The sequence below is a fragment of the Taeniopygia guttata genome, chromosome 1, assembly GCF_048771995.1.
Source record: "Taeniopygia guttata chromosome 1, bTaeGut7.mat, whole genome shotgun sequence".
Taxonomy (NCBI): domain Eukaryota; kingdom Metazoa; phylum Chordata; class Aves; order Passeriformes; family Estrildidae; genus Taeniopygia; species Taeniopygia guttata.
The window spans coordinates 81,397,451-81,423,847 of NC_133024.1; the positions used below are offsets into that span (position 1 = coordinate 81,397,451).

The 26,397-nt window shown below is 39.4% G+C and overlaps 1 protein-coding gene across 2 annotated transcripts in view; it reads left to right on the forward strand.

Moving 5' to 3' along the window:
* DHRSX (dehydrogenase/reductase X-linked) overlaps positions 1–26,397 on the forward strand; it is a 161,544-nt gene that overhangs the window by 98,923 nt on the left and 36,224 nt on the right. For both annotated transcript variants that reach the window (XM_030277110.4, XM_072931890.1), the window contains exons 4-5: positions 2,141–2,242; positions 15,665–15,872. In XM_030277110.4, coding sequence (XP_030132970.4) covers positions 2,141–2,242; positions 15,665–15,872 — 310 coding nt within the window. The remainder of the gene's footprint in view (positions 1–2,140; positions 2,243–15,664; positions 15,873–26,397) is intronic.

Here is a 26,397-nt window from a genome sequence, read left to right on the forward strand (position 1 = left end):
CACTGAAACGAAACAAGTCAGCAAGGGCTCACCCTGCGAGGACAGAGCGAACCAGGGGAGATGCTTTGTACAGCCTTTGCCTTTCTACCTGATGGACCTAGTCACAGAAGGTTGCTCAGTATTGTTTGACTTTCTCAATTTAAACCACCTTTTGTTCTTCCTTGGAAAAGTAACTTTATGGAAGAGGTTCAAGCAAATCCACCTCAGAGCCCTAGTGTCTTGGCAGGGTGGAGCTGACAACAGTTGGCTGACTTGGGTTCCCACGGTGACAAGTAGGAAACCAGAAGAGAGACTAATACCTGTGGTAGAGCATCATATATTCTTCCTTAAAATGTAGCTAATGCTGAAACAAACCAAAAGCCTGGTGTGCAATATATACTTTTTAAAAGGCTATAACAGTTGGACAAGGTCATAATTTTCTTTCTTCTTCCCCTTCGCAGAGCTTCTAAAGAATTTGGATTGTTTGTGTGGGGACAGCTACTGCTGTTGGCAGGGGGCACTGCTTCTTTCCACTTCATAATTGTTAAAAGCAGGTTAGAAACTATTGTAAAATAGTTGATAGTTGTTAAGCATGTACTGTTGGTTTGGTTATGGTAAAAGGGGTTTAAAGGGGTAGTTGTCAGAAATACGGTACTCAATGTACCATAATACACCTAAGTAAAGTGTACCACCCCCCAAGCGAAACAAGCCAGCCTGGACAGAGCTATAATGGGCCAATAAAGGTCCTTAAACCTTCAGGCAAATGAAGGATCCAAAAAGAAACCAATCCAAATGGACAAAAAACAGGATAAAAAGGGGGCTTCTGACCCACTGAACCTGTGCTGCTTCATCTGGAACATCACTGCTCAGAAGACCCAGTGCCGGCGCTGCATCATCCTCGACAGGAACACTCCTGCTCAGCCCACGGGTCCCCTTGCTTTAGGCCTTTCTTTTTTATTACAATAGATGCTGAAATCACTTTTAGTACCGGGAGTGTGGTCCCGTTTTTAATAGCTTGGGGGCTCATAACTCTGGTCATGGCTTCATGCAAGGCAAGGCAATTGATGAGGCAGTGCTGTGAGAGCTTGGGGTTGAAAGCTGAACAACTGCAGTAGGAGAATTTTAAAACCTGATGGGTTTAAAGCTTCTGGGGGATTTGAGTAATATTTTTTATTCTGACTAATTAATTTTATAGCATTCTAGTGTAGGCCAGTGGCTAAGTAACACTTTGGACAAGAGGACAGATACATGTTTGATATGTGTTTTGTTGGAAATAAATACATACAAAATATATTTTGACACACTGACACTCTGCCCCTTGAGCAACCTCATTGGTTCAGTCAGATTTCCAGCCCCCTGCCACCCTGCCCTTTGACTGACATCAGCAGCATAGGCAGGATGCCACCCACAATATTCATGTGAGCTATGTTGCTCTCAAATCACACTGCTATTGCCAAAACCAAGGGTCAGCAAGACTCTTACCCACATTTAAATGGCATTTTCATGGCTGGTTATTGCTCCCAGGTGACCTGGATACCAAATGTCCCTGGATGCCCATAGGAGCCATAGATTACTTAAAATGCTCTATTTGCTTTTAGTGATCAATGGAGTTGTGTGTTCAGAGTGTGCTACTGCTTGTCTCTCCTACTGGCAATAAAGCTTTGTTTTACAAACTATTCCAACCACAGGTACTTAGCAGATAATCTGGGAAAAAACAAAGGACAGCATATTTGCACCAGGAACACAGGGAAACTGCAGTGTCTGATGTGTCCTCTCCTCTCCCCACTTGATTTCCAGCTGCCATGTCCTGATCATCTTGCTGCTGCAGTACTGTAGCTCCTCTCCCTAAATGTTGGCAGTAGCAAGAACAGTAGGGCTGGTGCATATTTGCTTCATTTGATGCCCTCCTTCACCTCCTGACAGCCACTTTTCCCCTATTTGCTCTGTGAGGAATCAATAGCTTAAAAATAGAAATGAAGGGAAGAAGAAGAAAGGAAGAACCTGAGACCAGCTTCACCCATGATTTTCAAAAGTCCATTTTCTTTTTAAAACTTTTACTCTACTAGTGACGTTATCACAGGAGTCCTCGTTGATGTCTAAGTGTTTTATATCATTGTAACTGACTTAAGTCTTTTTGTTTTTATCTCCTCTTCTCTCCCAGTGGAGTTTTTATACTGTGATTTGGCTTCCATGAAGTCTATACGGCAATTTGTGCAGCAGTTTAGAGCAAAGAATTGTCCACTCCATGTCCTGGTGAATAATGGTGAGTTCTGTTTTTTTCTTCACATATCTGCAGGGGAAGATGTGACAAATGGAGGTCTTGTCTATCACTTCAGATTGCAAATAGATTATCTGAACCATACAGCAGGTTACCATAAGGCTGCATTAACTGGAATGTCTTTCTAGAGTTAAATTGCATTTTTTGCAGGGGTTGTTAGGTGAGGAGTCTGAACACTTCAATGCCACGCCTGCTCATGTTGTTATTGCAAGTCTGATTCCTTTGCAGTGATTTTTTAGTTCTCCAGCACTAAAAAGCATGCAATTATACAGGAATCTGAGCATCTCTAAGAAAAATAAGAAAGGAAAGAGAAGCTGTACCTTATGCTAGTAGAAAATCTGTCATTTCACCTTTATTTACTTTCTCTCCCCTTATGTTTTTCCCTGTATAAACACTTGTTTACTGTGGGTGACTGATGATGTTGGCTGGGGGTTTAATCCACCTGAAATATAATCTGGCAAATTATCCAGCAACCTGAGAGAAATCACTGCATAGATCCAGGTGCTACTGGAAAGCTGTTCATAAAATTACATCCTCAGTTGTCAGAGCACACATTAAAGGACAATATTTATCTTACATTCATATAATTATCAAATGAATCTATTTTTAGGTATTTGTTATTCACATACTTGTTATCTAATTTTGTATTATAGCCACAGTAGTTTTGGAAGCCAGCCTGTGCAATAATTTTCTTTCAGAAACCGTGCATGCTCTGCATGAGCTGTCCTAAAGGGGAATTTTCACCTGTCTATTCAAATAAGGGGAAAACCTGCCAGCAACAATTTAGGTTTCTTTTAGAAGTTTGCTGCTGTTATATGCTGCTGATCTTGTTTTCCCAACTATTTACATATTTTTCTATTAAAACATCCCAGAGAACATTTTCTGTTTTCCTGTGCACATTTCCATCCTAGTGAGAGCAAATATGCTGTAAATAAATGGGTTTGTTATATTCATTGATGCCTTACAGAGCTCTCAGTAACACAAGTAAATACTGCAATAAAAATTCAAGTGTTCTTTATTTGCTGATTGATATGAAACATTTGTGAAATGTTCAGTTAAACATTCATTTTTATTTGATTAGTCAAAAAAGCATACCATTATTATTTTAATCATGCAATAATTAGAGGTGGATATATAAGCCTAGTTATACTTATAGTTAATTAGTGAGTATTTAAGCCTAGTTACAAAGTCCTTCCAAATTTACTTTTAAACATGCAGAATAAAAACTGTTACACAGATGGGAACAACACTATTTGAAAAAACAGCATTTTATGGGAAAAGGGGTTTTTAATTCTATGTACCCATCAGGCATCCTCTGCCCTGCACTACTTTTCAGCATGAGCAAAGCCAGCATTGTCAGCAGGGGCTTGGAGGCCAGTTGGGGGAAAAATTATGAGGCTGAAGCAACTGGAAAGCCCTCGGAATACAAGAGTCTTTTCTGCCCTAGTTGCTGCTGAATTGTGTTGGATGAAAATTAAATGTGTTTTCTTATCCAAGAAACAAACTTGTATGAAAATGGATCTCCTAATGTTCTTAATATGTTATGAGACCAAAGACTGTAAGCCCAAAACTACTTTTAAGAAAGGAGTTTGAAATTAGCATTTGCCTGCTTCAGTCTATGTATTTGTAACTTGCAAGAAAGCCATTTGATTTCACTTATGCTTTTTTACCAAATACAGTTGGCAAGAGAAATCTGTTTGATAAAATCCTTTTAGAATCTACAATGAAATGAATGGTCCAAGTAATTTTTTTGCCTTAACGGAATCATGTCCAAAGCACAGGTAAAAAATCCAGAAAATTAGGTTAGTCTCTGGCCATTGCCTGGCAATGGCTCTACTTCTGAATGCTCTTTCCCACGTCTTTTCTTTTTCTTTTTTTTTTTTTTTATGGTCCTTTTTCTTTACTTTTGTAAATAATCTGTAACATTTAGTTTTGTTAATTTTGTAACATTTAGTGCACTTTCACTAGTAACTTTTGTTTCATGGTGAAAGCCCAAATGTTTCCTTGCTACATAAGAGGAAAATGGACATACCTTATAGAGAAGTGGCCTGATGCAAAAACCACCAGTAGTGGGCACAATCAAGACAAGTGCTCTGACATTTGGGCTATCTGGTTGGCTTTTCTTTTTCTCTTTCCCCTCCTCTTTCCTCTTTTGTTTGTTTGTTTGTTTGTTTGTTTGTTTGTTTCAATGCACTAAGAAGGATGATTCAGTCCATCGTGGCTGCAGAGCTGGAAGCACTACTCTCTTGAAAGCCTCTTCACAGTTGCTTGTTCCACTACCTTTCCCATAGGTTTTGAAAATCAGACTTCATATCCATCCCATGACTTCGAATCAAACTATCAGCAAGCTAGTAAAATTTTTTATTTCTGCCTTTATAGGACCAAGCGTTTTATTATCAGAGCTGTACCCTTCTGTTACATTTAGTATAAAAATACAAGAACTGTTACACTGAAATTTTTGCACTACATACTAGTATTATTTAATTCCTTAAATCTAAATCTTTTAAACTGATGGATATAATAATGTGTATATGTTAGCGAACTTTCCATATATTATCTCCATGGATATGTATCCCATATGTATGTGAAGCTGTATGATACTCATTGAAGACTTGTGCAAACCTGTCAAAAAGCCAAACATTTGAAGATGACTTGATAAAAGTTCCAACATTTTACAAGAATGCAAGCTATGAAATTAACATTAAAATATTATTAAAGACAAGGAAATGTAAATTCTCTTTAATGTGAATTACTGTCTTAAATAATTAATCAATACTAAATGTCTGACCTAAGATTGTTACGAAATTCAGCAGTTTTTAAGGTCACTGGTGATTTTTTTTTAATATCTCTTCATCACTTGTTCTCTATCCCTTACCTAACTCAAGGATTTATTTGGAAATTAAATCAATACTAAAATCCTGAGTTTCAAAGTATTCTCCTAGAGCTAAACATCCAAGTCCCACAATAATCATGGGAAGGTTTAGGTATCCAACTAAATGGAGATTAGAGCAACAGTCACCTCCTCTTTTTGTTATGGGTTATTTTAGCATGTACATTTAACTTTCTAATTTCTAATTTAAAAGGAAAAATTTGGTTCAATGCACGCATTATTTCAGCTGACAAATAAGGGATTGTTTTTCCATTACTATGCTTTCTGCATCAGTAATGTGCAGGCTCAGCTTTTGGTTTTTAAAATAAACAAAACATTAAAAATGCAAGTAGAGTATTATATAAACTTTTTAAAAAACATAATGTGTTAATGCTAGAAAGAGAAAAATGCTATGACACAGAAAACAAATTCACTTTCTGTAGACAAGAGGTAAGCTAAATGGTTGAACTGTAAGCCACAGAAAGAAGGATGCAGCACAAGCAGTGAAGAAAGCTATCTGACAGAAGGTCAGAAGAATGTGTCTTCTAGTCTGAATTAGCATTTGGGTGCTAATTTTTAGTTTTGTTTTGGAAAGAACTGTGTCTCTGTACAGCTGAAATGCATTTAGCAAATTACATCATGTACACTAGTGTTAATTATTTAATATACTCCTAAAAATGGCATTGCTGTTAAAATGCATTAGAAATTCTGCTGTCTTCTTGTGGTTGAAAAAGGGACAGATATTAAAATACTTTGTAAAATTCCATGACTAGCAGTCACTGTTTCATGCCAGAGGTGTTTTTTTCTAGCCTTGAAGGCAGTAATTTTCTCTGTGTGCTAGAACTGCTTCTTAGCACATTGTAGTTAATATGTTTGCTTGTATGTTGTTTACAGTCCCTAATGATCTTGAAACCAACAGAGCCAACAGAAAAATCACATGATATTTAGGGACACCAGAATAACTCTGGATGCCAAACATGCACTGTTTAGCTCATTAACAATGAAACGCCAACTTAGAGATTTCAGGCTATTAGTAGCCTATTGCAGGCAGATTACAGTTAATATATTTCAGGTTGAAGCCTATCTAAGACAATTTAAAATCAATATTCCTGAACTGCTAGCTAATTCAGATGATCATATTGGGTACTTGGTGTATCATCTGAGAAAATATCAGTCTCTTGATAGAATGACTGAGTCTGTATAAGCTTATCTCTTCAGTTTCTAGAGCACTTTAAAAGCTGCATCAGTAGCTGAGTATATGAAATATATATATTTCCTTGTGTTACCTACACACAATCAAGCAATGTGCAGGTCAGCCATAATCCTTTGCCAGGAGTACTTTGAATAGTCCCATAGATGCTGTCATGGTTGATCATATATTAAATTATTCCTGCATCTGAGTTTTCACAGGATCAGATCTTCAGAACAAAAGTGAAATTCGAGGGCTGGGAACAAGGGCATATATCAAATGCAAACAATTCTATACATACTTACCTACTTATAAATATAGGTTGAATTTACTAATAGTTAAATTGTTTGAAATTATCACAGTGGGATCTATGAAAAGATCCTGTCCCACTGGATTAGGTAAGAAGCAGCTCCCTTGCCTGTAGCAGCTGCATGCTACACTGACTGCTCTGATGAAAAGGAAAGAAACCTCAGAGATGTAGAAATTCACTGGAGAAGACCTTGAGGGAAAGTTAGTAAGGAGGGTTACTGTTACTCCAGTGAAACTTGGATTTCATTGAAATTAATGCTTCTCTTCCAGCCACACAGGAAAGCTGTGGTGAACTCAGGATATGATAGCTCATTAAAGTTCTTCTAGTGTCTTGCTTACAACATCATATTTCATCTTTATCCTTCCTCAAAGACAAATTATAGCAATATCCAAGCAAAGCTGTGATGGAAAAGGTATAGAGGGATAGGGACAAATAGAGAAGGGGATGAGCAGAAGAGTAAATAGCCTTTACCTGTATGTAATGAATGATAAGTACTAGATATCATGGGAGAGTGGGGCCTTTGGGAATGGTTTTACCTGGAAAAGCTAATTTGAGGTGGTGGAGGGACTGGCTTACAACGGATCTTCCATGTGTGGTGGGAAAACCTGGAAGATTCATAAGGACCTTAACATGCAGTATTAACACATTCTAAAATGAGAAGAGGCTCCCAGAGCCATATTTTTTTAATGAAGTTGAATGCATGACAGGTGCTATCTCAGATTTTCAGAAGAGATCATCTTTTCGGAGAGCTGGCTGTGGGGAGGTTGGCTGGCTGCTCACACACTGCTCTTCACAGGTATTGGATGCCTTGAGTATAGTGAGTAACTTGTCTGGGCACATGTGTCAGAGCACCCCGACACTGCTGGCAGTATCCAGCCTGGCTCATTCACAGCAAATGAGGGTTGTGCAATGCCCACGCTTATCTGGCGTATGGACTTTTAGCAGCAGTTGTCAGCTAGAGATTTTGTTATACTTGGATAGCACTTTTGTCTGCCAGAATTATATGTATCCTATGAGGATATGTCAGATTTCCTATAAAAGGTTTATTTTTTTTTTGGAAGAACTAATAAGTTAGAGGGGTAACCTTAGACTCTTCTGGCTTTCAAAGAGTAAGGATTTCATTCATGAAAATCCTGACTTTTGTTTGATATTATCTTTCTCTTTCTGATTATTTCCAAAGCTTTTTTTTTTTTGGTCTGTGATAGCAAACATTTTGTGAAAGGGGAAATATCTCAGACTTCACATGCTGCAGGTTTTTGACCCATTTGCTTTTATGTCTTGAATGTGAACATTTTATCAGTGGAAGACAGATACAAAATTCAGCTATTGATGGATTAGGAAACCCAACCAGTTCTACTTGAGTGTGTGGAACATTTGCCATTGGCTTTTCTGAAAGGCAGGAGCAAGCCATGTTTTATTTTTACTTAATCCTTTCATAGCTTTTAGGTAAAAATATTTTTTATACAAATTGCAAACTGAGATATTTTACTTCTGAGAGAATATCCTATTGAATTAGAAAGTTGTGACTGACTTTCCTATTTTCTAATTGTGAGTGGGCTAACTCACCATTGTGGCAACTCAAATAACCAAACAGTTACTGAGCATATTTTTAGGAAACACAGCGTTTTTTTTTTAACCAGACCTAGTTAGGAATGCTCTGATTTATTTTAGTATAAAATCAAAACCTTGGTTGTGGAATAACCAAGGTTTTTTAATTGACACATTTTCCAAGGAACTAGCTTGTGCTGTGTTCATGTGTAGCAGTGTGACCTTGATTCAGAATGTGAATCTGTTCTTACGGAGGTATTACAGCCAGTTTGGTCATGTTCTGAACTTACCAAGATTTGGTTGTTGTTCTCACAGTCCTTGAATGTGGATTGTCTGCATTTTCTCCTTTTCTTCTCGTTAACTTACTGAGAAACTAAGAACTGATTTTTTTTCTGGAAAGACACATGGATTTATCTTCTTTGGCACAGCTAATACAGTGCACATCTCCCTTGTGAACATTATAGGTGGGTCTGGGAGCACCAGCAGCAGACATTACTCAGTTTTCAATTCCTCGCTACGTTGCCAAACTTTAGTGTTTGGGTTAAGAGTTTCCATGCCACTTATTTGCCTTAGGCTGATTTTTTTTTTTTTCTCTATTTTATTTTGTAATGCCAGATAGAACAGTTTAGCTGTTTACAGCAATGATAAGACAGACATCTTAGGAGTTTTGGGTTTTTTTAAATGCCAAAAATGATGGCAAGGCTTTTCATAAAGGCTGTAGTGTTATCACACAGTGAGGAATTGAATGCAGACAAGATCTTGCCTTTGTGTCAGTGGTGGCTGCATCTTTTGCCACATATGGAATATTCCCCTGATGGGTCAAGTCAGAAGCCTGCTATAGTACTGCACTTTGTGAGCCACCTTTTATGTGTTTCTCTCTGAATATTTTGCCAATTCCAAGCATGTCCCAAGTAGAGCCTGAGCAGGTCTTTCTGCCCAAATCACAACCCTGAGTCATGGTGGGAGGTGTTGCGAGCAGGCAAATGCACCAGCACTGAGACTGGGCACCAGCATCCCATCTGCTCTTCCTGGCTGCCTCTGAGCTTGGTGGAGATGGGCACTGGGTCTCATTTCAGGCTCCTCCAGTCTCTCCACTGTCCAGACTGGTGGCCTCAGTCTTCCATGATTTCTGTGACAAGTTTCTGTCCCATGAAAAATAGACTGTGAAAAGTTGATGGGTGGAAGGAACAGGACAGCTAGATGGGAACCATCAGGATGACAGAAACCTTGATTGCAAAACATCTGAATTTTCTGATTAAAACACTTCAGGATGACAGAAACTTTGATTGCAAAACATCTGAATTTTCTGATTAAAACACTTCTATAGAGAATTAAACTAAGAACATAGGATATATTCTTGTTAAATATCAGAAAATTAGTAAGAGAGCAAGTGCTGAGGTAGAGCTGGGGTGGGTAGTGAGGATGAAGATAGTCATTAGGCAATCATTAGGCAGATAGTCTGAACTGTAGGTGATGTCTCAGTCAGAGGTTGGAAATGTGTAGACACCATAGACACCATACAATTCACAAGGATCAAGTCCTTAACCTTGAAGGCTAGAGTCTGTGTAGGGTACTAAGTGATTGAATATTTTCTGTATGAAGGCATTCTTGACAGATCTCTTACTTGCAAGTTTACTGATATTTAACAGAGATGAGAATTATCACTCCTGGTGGAGAAGGAATTGGAACCTCTCTCCTGCTCGATGGGTGGACACTTGTAACTTAGTCACATCTGGTTGATACTGAAGCAGGGATAGAAAAGCTGGGAGAAGCCTCAGAGGCACAGATCATGGCTCCAGGAGGAAACAAGCCTCAGCAGTGAGGGTAGGGTGAGCCAGATTTGTGACAGGCAGATGCTTGCAGGTGTGTGATGTGGGATTGAGACACAGAGGAGCTACAGTAGCTGGGTAAGAGAATAGGGCGAAGGAACTTACTGTTTACAGGGAAGCAGAGAGGTAGATGGAGCTGATATGCATGTCTGGAGCTGAGCCTCTCCCCTCCTTCCTGAACACATGCAGTTCCTTGATAAGATCAGCATGGGATCACTGGATTGTGGTGGTAAGGGAGAAGGGGAGGCTGGGAAGTAGAACACTGTCATTGGTTCATCATGACCGTGTATTTTCCCACAGGGAATTGGGGAAGCTGTCAGGAAAGGTAATCAGAAAAGGCAATGGGTGGTGCAGAGTGTCTTGGGAGTAGGGAGCTAGAGGTGAGAGCTCATGGGAACTTGTTCAGTGCTGGAGCAGAGGCTCAGGCAAACTCCTATGGGGAAGCTGTCTTGGGATGAGGCAGGAGAGACCTAATCCTCTGGAGAAGGTTCTTCTCCACAACCCCAGGCTTGATCCCTTTCCTTTATAAAACCTGTTTTCACAGTGGCCAGTACCTTCCAGGAAAGGTCCATGCACAGGGCATTGTTCCAGCAGTGATGCCAGACACACTAACAGGTGTCTTTGCATCTCCCCAGTGGTCAATGCATTGGTGTGGTATCTGTGTGTCATCCAGGTGCCATTGTTATGCCATGGGGTGAAAGTCCTTGCATTGCTTCATTTTCCTCCTATTTGGCTTTGGAAAATTGCATACACACATATAAAAACTCAAAAAGACATTAGGAAATGTAAGAGTCTAAGCTCCCTCTGGGGAGGCAGGGAGGAAGACAATAACATTGGAAAGCTGCACCAAGTTTCATCTGTGTTTTTGTGTTTTTCTTCTAAACTGTTAGAATTTTTATCTTTTCAGTTCTCATACACTGTTAATCTGGCTTCTGTGTGTGGTCCTGCTGAGACTCAGAACACATTCCTGGGATACCAAGAGGCATGTGGCCTACCTGTAGCACTGGTCTCTGGATTAGGGATGTGGCTTACTAAGCATCAATGTCAGGGCTTTTAGAGCAGTGCTGTAAATTCACTGCTCTTCAGCCCAGATGAGGCGGTAAGAAGCAGTACCTGTAAGAAGCAGTCATGTGGGCACAGCTGTGCCTCCAGTAAGAAATTCTGAGGGGCAATTCTTACAATAAGGGCAATTCTTACAATTGCATGTTCTCGTTGCTCACTGGGATTGCACAGCCCAATGGAACAAGGTGGAGCAAACAGTCTGGTACAAGCAGCTTAGCCAGGGTGTGCTGCTGTATGGTTCTTCTGTCCAGGTGAGAAGTGGGCTATGCTGTTTTACAGGTAGATATACCCAGAGGTGTTTCATTGCATGGATGTGCAGAACAGAGCAGTTCTGACGTTCTGTGGGGCAGGAGTGTATTGCCCTGTGTGGCTGCACTCGTGGGGCTGGAAATGCCGTAAAGGCATCAGCTAAGACAGTGCAAAGCCTGTATGGAGGAAGGGCTTTGTGCTTTTATTGGAAGTAACTGTCTCCTAATTTTTCTCCTTGGGAACCTTTTTGGTACAGCATGTGTATCTTCCTTGTAAATAACAAGAATTGGGTGAATGTGATTATAAAGGTTCCCCTCCTGGTGTGAAGGTGTTTTGTGTGTTTGTGGCTGACCTAGCGCTTTATCTGCCCAGACTTTGGCTGTCTGGAGTTAACTTTTGTGAGGGGGATCTGCCTCCAAACCCTCTTCTGTGAGCCTGTCTGGGAAGACAGACATTTTATTCTGTACATGAAAAGAGATTTAAATTTTTTCTTTTGTAGTGAGTTTAAGAGCACTGACTTTAAAAATCTCCAAGTAGCTCACTGTAAATAAACCAAGATGAGTAAAATACTTGTATTTTTACAGCTCTTAAAACACATTTTATAATGGAGATGGAAGACTTCTTTGCAGTGGGAGGTATGGGAGTTAGAGAAATATTTGTCATCATCTGCAGTATGAGCAGGCATAATGCAAATTCTCCTGTATAATTCAATAAAATTGGGGTATGTCTGGGTTATGGCCTATAATATTTACAACTATCATAAAATTTTTTGTTATGCTGCATGCAGTGTCAGATCCATTTTGTTCTTTAAATTACATAAGATGGATCAGAAACCAAGAGTTTAATTACAAATTTTATAGAAAATAATCATAAATTCCTGCTTACAAAGACAGCGTTCTTGAAGTCTATTCATTCTTTGAGTGGGAAATACAATTATTGATTGCCTAGTCATAGAATAAAAAAAGACTATATTTTTTGTTATTTATTAAAGCTAATTAAAAATGTGTATAATTTGAACATATTACAATAAATGCAGAACTGCAGCATACTGGAATGTATTAATATATCTATAAGAACATTTGTTTAGCATCGTTTTGCAGAAAAAAATACTTTCCTTATTCTGATTTATTCCTACCTCTGCAAAATCACACATCCATGTTTTGTTTGGTGAGTTTTTTGTTCCCATACTATCGTTCTTTTGCCAGAATATTTCAGCAACAGCTAATCAATTACAAAGTAAAAGCTTATGTTCAGCTTACTTATGAATTCATTTTCTTATGCCATGATGTTATCAGTGATATTTTAAAACTGAATCTTCTGGAGACAATCCAGCTAAATCAAGGGTAAAAACATATAAGAAGGTTATATCAGAACTGAGGTGTAGGGCATTAATGGCTTGTGTGCTGCCACTTCAAATTTCACATGCACTCTGAAAAAATTATAAGGCTGACTACTGATAATTAAAAACAAAGACACTGAGTTGTTTGGATTCCATATTGGAAGAAAAAGCACAGTCATTCTTAGTTTACAATGAAAAGATAAGGCATTTGTTAATGTTTCAAGTAGTATTGGATCAAATCAAAGAATTAAAAGGAGAACCAGCTTTCATTTTTGAGTTAACATTTGGGGCCCTTAAGTAAAGCTGATGATGTTTCTGGACAAGAGAAAATCAATAGCATGCCGCTTTTAGTATCTACTGAATGTTAGGTAGTTAATAATTTAAGAAAGAGAGCTTGCTGCTACACTTACAAGGTTTTCCCTTTTGTTAAGGAAGGAGACAGGTTCAGTTGCTTGTTGGATATTCCTTTGTATGCTTACTTTTAGTAAATTAAAAATGGCTTTTCCTCAAATAAGAGAACTGCCTTCTGACTACAGGGCAAGATTTTTTTGATAGCCTTGATATGAACTACCTAAAAGATGGGAGCCTTTAATAAAACAAAAAAAAGTCTTCCAAAGGTGTTTTGGCTTAACATTATTTGAGCAGCTCTTGAAGACAGAAAGGGAATTGTAGTAGCATCAGATGCAGGCAGAGATGATTGTGCCTGCTCAAGGACTTGACAAGAATTTCTACTTAGGGGATGCTCTAGAAGAATGAGCAAAAGAATACTGGGGAGCATGTATCTTTACAGTTGTGCATTGCATAAATGAAATTTTCTTCTGTCTCCTGACCTGAGCTCAGCTGTGGTTTTTTCCTTCCAGGATGTACAGCACAGATGGTGGAGACTAATTGGGGTGGAGGGCAAAGCCTCTATGTGTTCTTGAAATCCTGTGCCTCTCTGGAGGTCAAGGGTGAAGTTGCAGTGGCACAGCATCCTCGGGGCTTCCCTGGGTTTGCCTGCCTCCCTGGGTTTGCTTGCTGTTCATGATGCAAAGCTGAACGGCTGTAGCAGCTGTCGAACACGCTTCTGTCTAACACACAGGACAAACTTCTCCATCCGTCCATCTGACTCAACCAACAGCAGTGTGTCCGTGCGTGGAGGGGTCCTGTATCGAGCCCTGCAGCAATCCCAGCAGATGCAGAAGCAGCATTTGGCATGCAGATCAGCCTTGCTGTGACAGGCTCTTTCAGATTGGCTGCCTTTCTTGGGCTTGTATTTTTCCGGTGTCGCTGCAAACAGAACTCTGGCAACTTGCTGCCTTTCACCTTTTCCAAGTATCAGAGTTCTGGGAGGGCATGATGGCCTCAGAGATATGCAAATAATTTCCTTGTACTAGCACTGGTGCTCAGAGATGCAGCAATGTTTTCATGTGCCCTCCAACAGCTCATGCTGAGCTCTGTCTGTGCTAAAACTTGCATGGTAGCAGGCTGAGACTTAGTCTGGGAGCTTTGGGTTTGTTCCATCCCCAAGCCATTCCCATCCTTCTTCCCAGAAAATAAAAAAAGTCACAGCTGGGCTTGTCTTGCATTTGCATCTGTCCATAACCTTCACAGCAGCTCTCAGTCCTGCCACTGTTACAAATGTGATTATACAGAGTTTTCAGAAATAAATGACATAGGGAGATGCTAATCAAAGCTTTTGTGGAGCCTCATCATGTAATTTGTGTTGTGTTTCTTTCACTGTACCACCAGTCAGCATCACTCATGTCCAGCCTTAAGTTCTCCATTTGCAGGTATGTTGTGTTCCACCCAAACTTTTTGTTTTCTTTGTGGTCTTCTTGAGTTTCTTCCCCTCCCACTGCTTCTCCAGTTGCTCCATTAAATAGTAGGAAGCCACAGATGAATCCCTATGGGTGTTTCCATACTAAAAAAGATCCCAAAAATATCTCTCCTTTGGCCCAAGAGGAAGCAACAAAGCAGGACTGACAGGTGGCAGGAGCCCCCAAAGCAGTGATGTAGTTGCACAGCACGTGCAATTTAAAATGGTCATTTAATGTGCAATCATCAGGTCAAGCTGACATCAGGGAATGGGATGTTAAAGGCTTTTTAGTGGGCATATGAAGTAGCATGAGGATTGAGCTGACACTCTCTCATGTCTTGTGTACAGAGGTGGCCTTTGGCCTTTCTGCTATATCATATTTATGGGTGTTAGAGGGATGCATCCTATAACAGAATTCTCCATGAGTTGTGTCCATCTACATTTAAATGACAAAGGTCAGTCCACTTGTACAGTAATTAAATGTTAATAAAATAAGAAAAAAATATAGCATTCAAGTTAATGCTATAACTGAGCAGGGTGACTATCTCTCACACAGCCTCAATACATGATATAATTTATGCATGAGCTCAGAATTCTCTACAAGATGCTGAAATCAACATCACATGATGGGGATGTGGATACTTATTTTAGACACTGAGTTTGAAAATTGTAGTTTGTGGAAATGTATGCAAAAATATTGCCAAAATAAGCATTGAAAGCCTAATTTCAATATGCAGCTGCTTGTAAGCATGGTAATTAAGATATATTGGGTAAATTTACTACATCTGTTCTCACCCACACTAGTGAGAGAGAAGTTGCAGATTTCAGATGTAGACTCACCAGAGCTTTAAACTCCAGCTAGGACCCAGGAGAAAGCTATCTGTGAGAGCAGGTCTGCTGCTTAGCCTGGTCTTGTCTCCACTGCTCAGAGCTTTGGTGGAGGGAAAGTTGCTGGGATGGCTCAGCTCCCACCTCTTGAAAACACTTTTCACAAATGGACTCACAGTCTGGAAGGGAGGGAGAGAGAGTCAATCAGCATGTTATCTGGATAAAGAAACCGAAGTGAGGGTTTAGACATTTTTCTTGTCAGGAATGAATCAGTGTTGACTTTACATGCCATCACCAGTCACTCACTGCTCCGAATGCTGTGTTTACCCTCTGCAGCTGGAGATCTGAAATAAATCAACAGGTTTTACCTCTACTTTTTCCTTCAGCTGGGGTGATGCTGGTCCCTGAAAGGAAGACGGAGGATGGGTTTGAGGAGCACTTCGGCTTGAACTACTTGGGGCACTTCCTGTTGACTAACCTCCTCTTGGATACGCTGAAGCAATCAGGAACGCACAGTCACAACGCTAGGATCGTCACTGTCTCATCAGCCACCCATTATGCAGGCAAATTGCACCTAGACGACTTACAAAGCAGGTACCGATCCCTTTTTGGTATTCACTGATCTGTAGTAATCTTGTGTAGATTAAAATACAAGAGAATTGCTACTGACTATGAGACGGGGTTTTGTTGCCTTTTTTAAAATACAAGTTATGGTGCTTCTTAAGCACTTGCTTATTGTATTTAACATTTGATCAAAGCTTGCAGCCTTAAGTCAAAGGTACAAATAATTTATAAATTCTGAACGGCGTCTTTTATTCTGGACTTTGAAAACCTCACTTTGCTTTCTGATGCTTATACTGCGGTGATGCTTGAGGTGCATGCGGCGCCTGGACTCGCCTCTACCTAATGAGGGAGAGACGCGTTTTTAACCCGGTAAAATGGGCTTAAATGCATGCATGACTTCTGACCTTCTGCTTTCATTTAGGAAAATTGTGGATGAATGTCTGTGAGATATTTCTAACATTAGGAAGACATCAAATGATGCGGTAAATGTCTCTGATATCACGCAGGAACCACATGGAGTGGCTTAGTTAGCAGGGCAACAGGCAGGATAACTGAGATAAATTTCAAAATTTCCCCATGCAGTCATGCGTAGCAATTACGTGCTTACCAACAGGCTCAAGCAGAGCCTGCCTTCCCCCTTCTCATGGGCACCAGAGAGCTTCTGCCTGCCTATATGGAGCCAGTCTGACTTCTGTGTCATTTCCATGAAAATCTGTCTCCATCCTTTGACAGAGACTTCAGCAGGTGGACAGAGGTACCTGGCCCAAGGTTTCATTTCCAAACAAAGACTGAAATTAGAGGGCTGGGCTGTTTCCACTTCAGACATTTTACATATGAATGCTGAATTGGGCATGTCAAACTTCTGATTACATATTATGGCATCAGTTTTATTACAAGCCATTGTTTAAACCTCTGCAGGGTAGTCACAATTTAATCTCTTGCTTGTAAAACAACTACAGGAAATTACCCTTACTCTTCACTTGATGTATGTAGTCATTGTTTCTGATGGCCATGTGCTGGATGGCACCATGTGAGGGGGCTTAGGGGATTAGTATTTCTTTGGGCTAAAGTGCAGAATGCAGAATTAGATGTGACTGTTCTATGTGTCTAGATAACAGTAGTTTCCTTGATTATAGCAAGGCCTTGTATTGTGCCTCTTTAATTTAGGATCATCACTATCTTTGATTTGTCATTATTAACTCATATTTTAAAGGAACCAGAAATGTTTTGGTTTGGAAAGTTATGGTTGAGCAAGAACATGACTAGTCTGATAGAATAATAATATACCAGTGAGATTTACCTGCAGCTTTTGTGTCCTTTACCTTTCGACATTATTGATGTAAGAAGGACTATAAAGGATGACTGATTTTGCCTGCTTATTCCCACACAGATGCTCTGAATCATTCAAGGGTAGCAGTGGTGCCTGCATGTATGCACACTGGTGAAACCCAGAGTGGGCTGTAAATTCAGGTCCAAACCTTTCCTTAGTTCAGGTGTAAAAAGATGCTCCTCAGTTATTTTTTTTTTTAGCCTGCCAATAAGCCCCCACTCAGGCAAATAGTTTGACATCACCAGAAACAGTGCTGTAAAAACCAGTGAGATCACTTGCTGTGTCCTTACAGCGTGAGCAGGGGGTGTAGCAGGAGGACTGCTGTGGGCGTATCATACCCAGGCATTGCCTACTCCACAAGGCCCTGTGATTCAGAGAAACATTCAGGAGATTTAATGGATGTAGTAAAGACACCCTTGGTGAACAGTTTCCTGGTGATGCCATATCTCATTTTTGCTGCTTGTGTAAATGGGAAATAATTCTAAAAATTTTCTACTTTTTTTTTTTTTTCTCCTTGACTTTGAGTTGCACCAGTTGGCCATAATTCATTTTACAACTTGGGTGTATGTTCCCAGGTTGGCTGTTGTTCTCAGGTTGGTCCCAACCTAGTAAGAAAGCAGCAAAACAGTCTGGAGTCATTATTGGAGAAATGAGACTGTGCTCTGTGCTGGGGAAATTACTGCTGGCAGCAGGCTGGATTTTTTACCATCCTCTTGTCTCATTATTCCTAGGTGCTAGTAGGGCTAGTGTCCTGACTAGAGGTGAGTGATAGTTCTACAGCAGGGATTCATCCATCAAGCATGGCAGAGAAGGAAGGGCAGAAGACTTGTCTTGCCTTAAAGGAGCCAGTAAGCTGAGGTTCAGTTCTCTGCTTTACCACGGACCTTTCTGTAGAATCCTTCTCCCACCCAGGAGACTCTGAGGTGGCAGTCAGATTTGTGGCCATTGCTCCTCATTACTTGTACTTGCTGCTGAGAGGTCTGATCTGAAACCAGATATCATCCATATCAGTGACCACAGGGAAACTGCATAACAAATAATTGTTGGAAGGCCTGTCCCATGAACAGTGTTAAATGAAGCTAGCGCATTTTCCTCCGTGTTTCCTCTTTAGTTTGTTTCCTGCCATTTTACCAACCTGATTTATCCCATGTTGCTCTGGTTATCTCTTTTCAGTGGGATGGTTAATTTAATGTTGTCTTTTTGCATTTTGCATTCTTTTCTTTCCTTCTTTGTCTCTTTCTTCATGCTTGCCTTCTTCTTCATCTTTTGAGCTTTTTTTGTTTAAATTGCATTTTTCCTCCCTATTTTTTTTCCTTTGAGGCTGTCTTATTTCTACCCGCCAGTTTATGTCCTCCTCTCTGTTTATCTGCCTCTTATCTTTTCCCCCTAACCCCTCTCCTATCTCTTCCCTATGAATGCCATTTCTCCCCCTTCCTGCCCCTCCTCTTCACACACACACACCAGTGGAAGAGACATGGCATGGGTACATCAAGGCAGGATAGAGCTTGTTCCAAACAGGCAGGGCACAGCTTGTTTCATGTGTGTTATTGAAAATGCAAACGCACACGCACAAGAGCACTGACTGTTCTCCCAGTTCTTTTGCTGAAGGATATATATGAAGAACATCAAACGCCTTTGTGGTCTTTTAGATCCAGACCATTTTCAACAGTAATCACATGAGTCGACAAGGGGATCCCTAAGGCAAATCATTCTCCTTCATCCCTACTTTGAACACAACTGTTTTCAGGGAGGTGAAAGTTTAAGAGAAACACAACCTATCTGCAAGCATTTCCACAGTGGTGATTTCAGCAGTTCCATGCAGAAGGTAGTACTGCATGCTCCAGCAGCACAGCTAACATGGCCTTCTTTCCTCTTTTGCTCTTTTGATACTTTTTTAACTGAGAGGAGAAAAAAGTACAGTCATGAGAGAATATGGCTGTCTGTTTTTAGCAAAAGCTTGAAGGATAGTATGCCATCCACTTGTGTTGAGATAAGCTTGAGCAGTGCACTGGAGTTCATGGTGCTCTTTCAAGGCTGAGGTGCAGGACACTCTTTTGAGTGCTCTACCTACCAATGTAAGAAAGTATTTTTAGGAAAATAATGAAAAAAAGACCGTATTCTATTTCCCAGGCTGTGGATCACACTTGAATATGCTTCTTTCTCAAGGGTTAGCATCTTTGTGTGTTTTGTCTAGCTTTTTCTCCATGACTAACTATTCCTTTCATCATCCTCTCTTTTTGCATACCAAATGGGCCCTGTAATGCTGTGAATCACAGATCTGTGCACTCCCCAGCCACAGTAACACAGCTCCTTTTCTGGTTCACATCTCTTATATATTCAAGAACAGTTAGTCACACTTTTCTGCTCCCTTTCCTCTGCTCTCCAACTGCAGAAGGAGCTGATTATTTTTGAAACTCTCCAAGCTGAACACAATATATTAGATATAATTTCTGTATTTTTCACTGTATCCCTAGTGCATGAATCATGTCAGAGACAATAGAAGTTAAATGAAAAGAATTGCAAAATTCTCAGCTGCCACATGTGTGTTCTGGCTGGTGTAAAATAGGATAAACAGCTCTACCCCAGACCTAGGAAGATTCTGGAGAGACCAGGCAGCTCCTGTTCATCTCCTCTATTAGGCAGTTCACAAAGAACTGTAATGAGAAGTGTTAGGTACTGATGGGAAAATATGTCTAGCAAACTGTCTGGAGATCTCCTGTTCTTGGATGAGCGGCGTCCTTCATCTTATCTTCTTCCATGTATGTGATGTTTGTTGGTTAAAAATTCTGTATTAAGTTTGGGCAGAAAGTTGAGGATTTTTTTCCATCAGCATTAATGAAATTTTGGAAAATATTTTCTATGAACAGCAACTAAAAGTTAAGATGTTGAATTACTTTTGGAAAATATTTATCTATTTTTGAAACCAAAACATTTTATTTCAGTGTTCTAAAATAATTTTTAAAATTTATTTGTAATTATCCCTATGAGTACCTTGGTATTCAGATTTTGAAGTATGACAATAAAACTGAAACTCCCAAAGTTTAATTTCTAAACCATCCTTTTCAAGTATCTCCATCAATTTCAAATTACTTATTCTTTTTCTCTTTTTTTTTTTTAACTGGACATTTGTGTAAAATTATTTTTTTTTTACTAAAAATGGTTTGATGAGTCAACATTTTTGTCCAATAAAAGGCTTCTCTTTTTTAAACACACAGTTAGTTCTTTCAGTGCCTTTTCACGGTTGATCTGTCACTTAAAGTTTCTTAATTCTCTCTGATTGGAAGAAGTGGAAGCATAACATTTTAAATTCAAGCAAAAACAATAATGAAGCTGGTGTAGCATAGCCCTATAGCATATATATTTTTTTATACAATAAAAAAATAGATAGCTACGCAACAGTGCTATATATCTAACAGTGCCTTTATTTTTTTATACAATAAAGGAAAATCTGTAAAAGTAAGAAGGAGAGATTTTCATTATTACCCATTTTTTATAAATCCAATTTAGCAAGTACAGAAGTCTTAAATAATAACATATAAAGAGCTGTGTCACTGGACTGTTGTTCAGTAAAATGCTGGGAAAAAATACAGAAACAGTAATCATAAAAGATTGTTCTAGTTTATTAGATAGATACATATTATCATAGGTTTTATTTAACTTATGGAATATATGGTTCTGTTTGAGTTCTGCTTTTTAAGCAGCTTCTGCATGTTGTCTTTTGTTGCATATTCTGTATCTATTTGCAAGATAAATCATGTTGCCTTCACAAGACCAAATGCCAACTCCAGTACAGCGCTTTTTGCATTCAGACATGTCCTTCCTGCAGCAGGTTATCAAGTTTTCCTGTATAGAGCTAGATGATAAGTATTTAAAATGCTTACTCCACACACATAAGTCCTTCTTTGCCAAATACTTTTTGTATAAATGCAAAAGGATTTGCTGCTTTGCAAAATGATCCCTTGTGTTTGCAGCGATTAGCATTAATTGCAGAAATTGACTGGCCTGGAAAATGAGTGTATAGGGGAAGGCACAGATCTCAAATTCTATAAGTAATTTAAAAAATAAATGGGCTACTTTATCAGCAGAACAATTCATCAATTCAAAAGACAGAGTTCTAGCTTAAATGCATCAAGTGTTTTATCCATTCTTGTCCATTCCTGCAACCAATGACGTAGAAATATTTAAGTCAGGATGCCAGCTTCAGAAAGCCTTCATTTTATGTTCATCAATGTATTTTCATTCTGTCTAATCAAAATGCTTTTAGGGTTGATTGACTTCTGGAGAACAATAACAGAGTGTCACACTGATACCACAAAGCTAATGTCAGACTTACATGTATTTGAGGATATTAAGTGTAGTTACTTTGTTGTCACAATGTTAAGTTCCTTTTTGTCGAAAATAACTAATGTTCTTAACAAAGGATTGTTAATAATGGTTATTGGTTTAATAGGACATGAAGTTTTGCAACTAGTTCAAAACTGCAGCATGCTGGGAAGTATGTGAGTATGGGTGCTCCTGCTGCCCAGCCTCTCCCTGCACCATGGGTTGGGTGGGGGAAGCCAGCTCTGCGCGACATTCAGGACAGTGGCTCTCACAGATGTGATGTTTTCCAGAGAGGCAAGATGGCTCTGTGGTAATTTGTAAGTTAATGTATTGCATTCATGTGATAGAGAGGGCAAAAGGGACTTGGAGATCTGGGAGGGGAGAGAGAGCTTGTTGCCCTTGAGAGGGGAAGGGTTAGTTTAACATCTTCCTGTCAGCAAAAAGACTCATTAAGGCTGAATGAACCTTCCAAGTTTGGAGTTCTTGTCCTGGGTGATTATTCCAATATTTTAAGCATTTCTCTTGATTGCCTTAACTACCACCATCCACCCAGTACCTTGTCAGTGGAGTTGCCCTTTGGGCTGCCTAGCGTAGCTGGGGAAGGCTGGGACACATGCCTGTAAATCTCTGGAATAATGTGTTAAGAGAAATGGCAAAAATTATCAGCTCACCTTCCAGAAACCCCCTCCAGGTTCAGCTCTGCTGTTGCTCCTGGTTTTTCATAGCCATGAATTCCATGTCTTGCACAAGCATTGAGGATTATGTGGTATTGTGCAGGGAGCTGAAGGCATATTTCTGTCTCTGTGATTTGTTAACTCTTAACCTTTTCTCTATTCCTCATCCTAAACCTCTTCGTTCAGAGAAGGAGAACTTGATCTGTTCAAAAGCAGACCAAGCAGTTGAAACCCACACCTGTGAAGAAAAATTGGTCTTTTGGTTAAAACAAGCTTTTGATAAAAAATAAATTGTGAAAGCTATGCTTTCTAAGTAAAATGAATCTTTGTAAACATAAAATGTATTAGCCCCCAGGAGTTTTAATAGTGCCAGAATGTCTGATAGGGTTGTAGCTTTGTTGCTTCACTTTCTCTGTTCTCACGATGTTTTGGGTAGTCCAGCCTTTCTTGCCATGGGAGGTGGAGAGGGGCTGTACACAGCAAAATCTCAGCTTCCCAAGAGGGACAGAGACTGAGGAGCACTGGCTCACAGTAGCTTTGGGGAAGCTCAAGAGCTTTTAACAGCGATGTTAAAACAGTGATGGGCACGTTCAGTATCTGAATTGTCACACAAAAAATCAATCAACCAATCAATCAACCTGTCAAAGCAAATCTTACATTATTTTTTTTGGTGAGGGCTGGGGCAGGGCAGCTCTGTGACTATGTTGGTTTTTCAGGACATGAAATTTCTTGTCATTTCCTGGAAAGCTAAACCTGCCAGATTTCACTAGGTTCTGGCATGTCTGCAAGTGTAAGAGGTCTTAATCCTTCTGGTCCCAGGATATGCCATGCCCCTTCTTATGAAATGCTTGGTTTTCCATTAGAGATCCCTGCTTACAGTACTCCAGGGTGACACAGTGTTGGGAAATTTATAAAGCGAACCCCAAAACTCAGCTCTAGGACCAAATGGTGCAGAAAGTGATTGCTGACATTGTTCTTTATGGTACTTAAAAATAGCCATTTGCGATACTGTCTGTGGACTGCTTTGTATCTTACTACTTTCTTGTAGGTTTTTGTAGTTTGCTGAAGTTGGCATTTTTATGTTCCTCAGACAAGACCCTCCCTCTTCACAGGTCCCTTTCATATTTAAATCTTATTTAAATCCCACCTGATTTCTGTGGATGAGTGATGCTGTTGATGTACAGTCTCACAAGAACAAAAGCCTTCCATGCTGTGTCTGGACTTTAAGTCGTTTCATGGATGCAAAAAACTTCCTCTGGTACCTGTTAGTTTTCAGCTGTATTTCTTCTTTAACCTAGGAAGGTTCTTCTTCCAACTGAGGAGAAGGCTTCTTGTGATGGATTTTAACAAATAGCTGTCTTGTTTATGAGTTTGTTCCTTGTCTTAACTCTGGGAATTAGTCCCTTTTCTCACTCAGATTGAAGCTTTGATGTTTATATTCTTACTCTAAAAAGCAGAAGTTGTTAAATTGTTTCAATAAGCAGACTGATTTTCAAAAGTATGTTGTGCCAGACTTGCTAATTTTTTTGTTATTTCTGTAAACAAAGATTGATGGCACAGAATTTTCTGCACAGTAGTTATAGGTATCTCAAAGGAAGAATGATTTTGCAGGCACATTTCCTCTGGTAAGAGAGACCAGTCCTTCAGTGTGGTTAATATTTGCTCTTGCAGAACACATTCAGCCCCTCCTTAAATCCAAGGCTGTGCAGTGGGTTGAGCCCACCACAATTAAACCTTAAATTATCTTTGCATATACACTAACACAGTCTACTGTAAATCTGCCAACCAAGTAGGTGCACTGTACTGGCAGAACCTCATTATGCTTATTCAGACCTTACAGTTTCTTTTGAGTCCCAGAATGAAAAACTCAGAACTTGCAGCTAATCTGCAAAAGTCTACACCAGTTTCAATATGCTTTTTAAGAATATCTTGGATTTTACAAGTTACTGCTGGGGATTTTCTGGTCCTATATGCATTCTGGTAGAAGCAAAGAAACCATAAAACCCCCCATTACTTCCTTCAGCTTAAAAGCTCTATTGCAGGAGAGGTAGGAAGCTCTCCACAAGTGGGTGGAGAGTACCTCCCCTGTTTATAATCCTATAGATAATCTTACAAGATGTGTGACAATCTTCAATAACCTGAGATCCAGATTACCCAAGAGATAATATGAAAATATATGTGTCCTTGTTGTTTCCCCATCCCTCAATAGGGTCATGAAGACACAAAATGTAGGTCTTAAAGCTGTGATCTTTTTCTTGGGTAGAGCAATGCAAACCCTTGCTTCTTTTTATATATTTACTCATTCATTTGTTTAATGGAGATTTTTAATTGAATGAAAGGATACTATTATGCTCAAATACCACTTAAACTGTTAGCATGTACTTAACATTGCATCAAATGCCCTGAATGTGGCAAAGAGGCAATTTATATAATTCTAAATAAAGACATATATTTCCTGGAAGAATGGAGTTACAGTAATTATAACTTGAATTTGACATTGATATTTAAAATAATCTAAGACATTTGAAATTAGCACCAACTGTGCACAAACAGAAAAATTTGAATTCTTTAAAGGTACTGATTCTGGTGAGACTTTGAGAAGACCAGCCTTTGAGTTCATGTTATATGCATTTGAGAGCTATGCTGAGCACACAGCAACTGAGCTGCACACAGCCAATCTCAGTAGATCAGAATAGCTCTCGGCATCTCACCTCCTTCCATTAGGAGTAGGGATCAGCCAAATGAAAAATGATGCTCTGATTCCATCTGGATGACAGTAACACCCAGGATGACAAGCCCTGACTTATTTTGGCTTTCATAAATGATTTTAAAATAAAGACATTCTATGTTTCTTTACTAAATGTAGTCCTCAAAAGACAGTAAGCTAATTTTTGTTCCCTCTGCATTTCCTAAAGGCTATTAGAAGGGGCTAGTCACTGAATCACTGAATGCTATGTATTTATACAGTGAAGTGCTGGAAGCTGGAAGCATGGCTTTAAAACAGAAGCAAAATCCAAAACACCACCCACCTTCCAGCTTGTGGCTCCTACTGCATTGAGGGTTAAGCACCAGGCAGGAGTAGCTGATCTGCTGAGACCAGTTACTGAGACCATTACCAACATTTTACCTGTTAGAGAGAGAGAGCATTTCCCAGCTCTGGGCTTTTACCCTTATATTCTAATTTTAGGAAGAAAAATGTTATTTTCCAACAGTTGAAAGATTCCAGACAAAGCCTGGGTTTTACAGAGCTGTGTGTGAGCAACATGTGGAACAGAAGAGCTCGCTGCAGGAAGAGGAATGAAAGGCAAGATGGATTGCTCTGCCACTGGCCTATGACTGCTTAAGTAACCGCCATGCCACAAATTAGGACATGAAGGATTTGCTTTTTACCTCATGTAGAACCACTAATTTCATGTATTTTTCTGGTAGCAATCCTTTCGAACAAGCTTATCGCAGGGTCATGAGGGCTCTTCAGGAGTCCCTAACGCTGCATTCCTCATTCACTCAAGGTTTATGCTTCAGCCACCCTAACTCTTATATGTATACTGTCACAGTTGATTTTTTAAGGTTATACATCACATATATTGCAGAAACGTTCATGAAGAAGTACATGAGAAGTTGCTCAGGAGCACACAAAATGCCCAGTCATGTAATGAGATGAATGACAGTGCAATAGCCTATAGTACTAGTTGGTAAAGGGACAGCTGCTGTGCAAAACACCTCAAAGTGGTAATATATTTATTCTCATTTCTCCAGCTTGTTCATTTCTTCTTGTCTGTATTTCTATTTGGTGGGTGGGGTTTTGTTTTTGGTTTTGTTTTTTTTTTTTTGGTGTTGTTTGTTTGGTTTTTATTGAGAGAAAATTGCAATTAATGAGACTCAGAAAATGTGTTCACAGAATAAATATATGTAGTACTGTCAGGAAGCCTGCTTTAATCTAATAAACAATATTTAAGACTCAAGCTTTATCATAAGAGAAGGGAAAGAAACTACTTATGATAAGCAATAAAGACATGTTTATTTTCCAATATATTTCTCTAGCTGCTTCAAAATAAGCTGCAAAATCTATCAAAACTTTAAAAATCTTGTGCTGCATTCCCTGAAGAAAGAATATTTAAGACTGTGAAAGCTTCAGAAGTGTTTAATAATAGACTTTTATAGTCTTGGTTAAGCAATGGTGATGATGTATTGCAAGATTAATACATAAATCATTAGGAAGCTTTAGTTA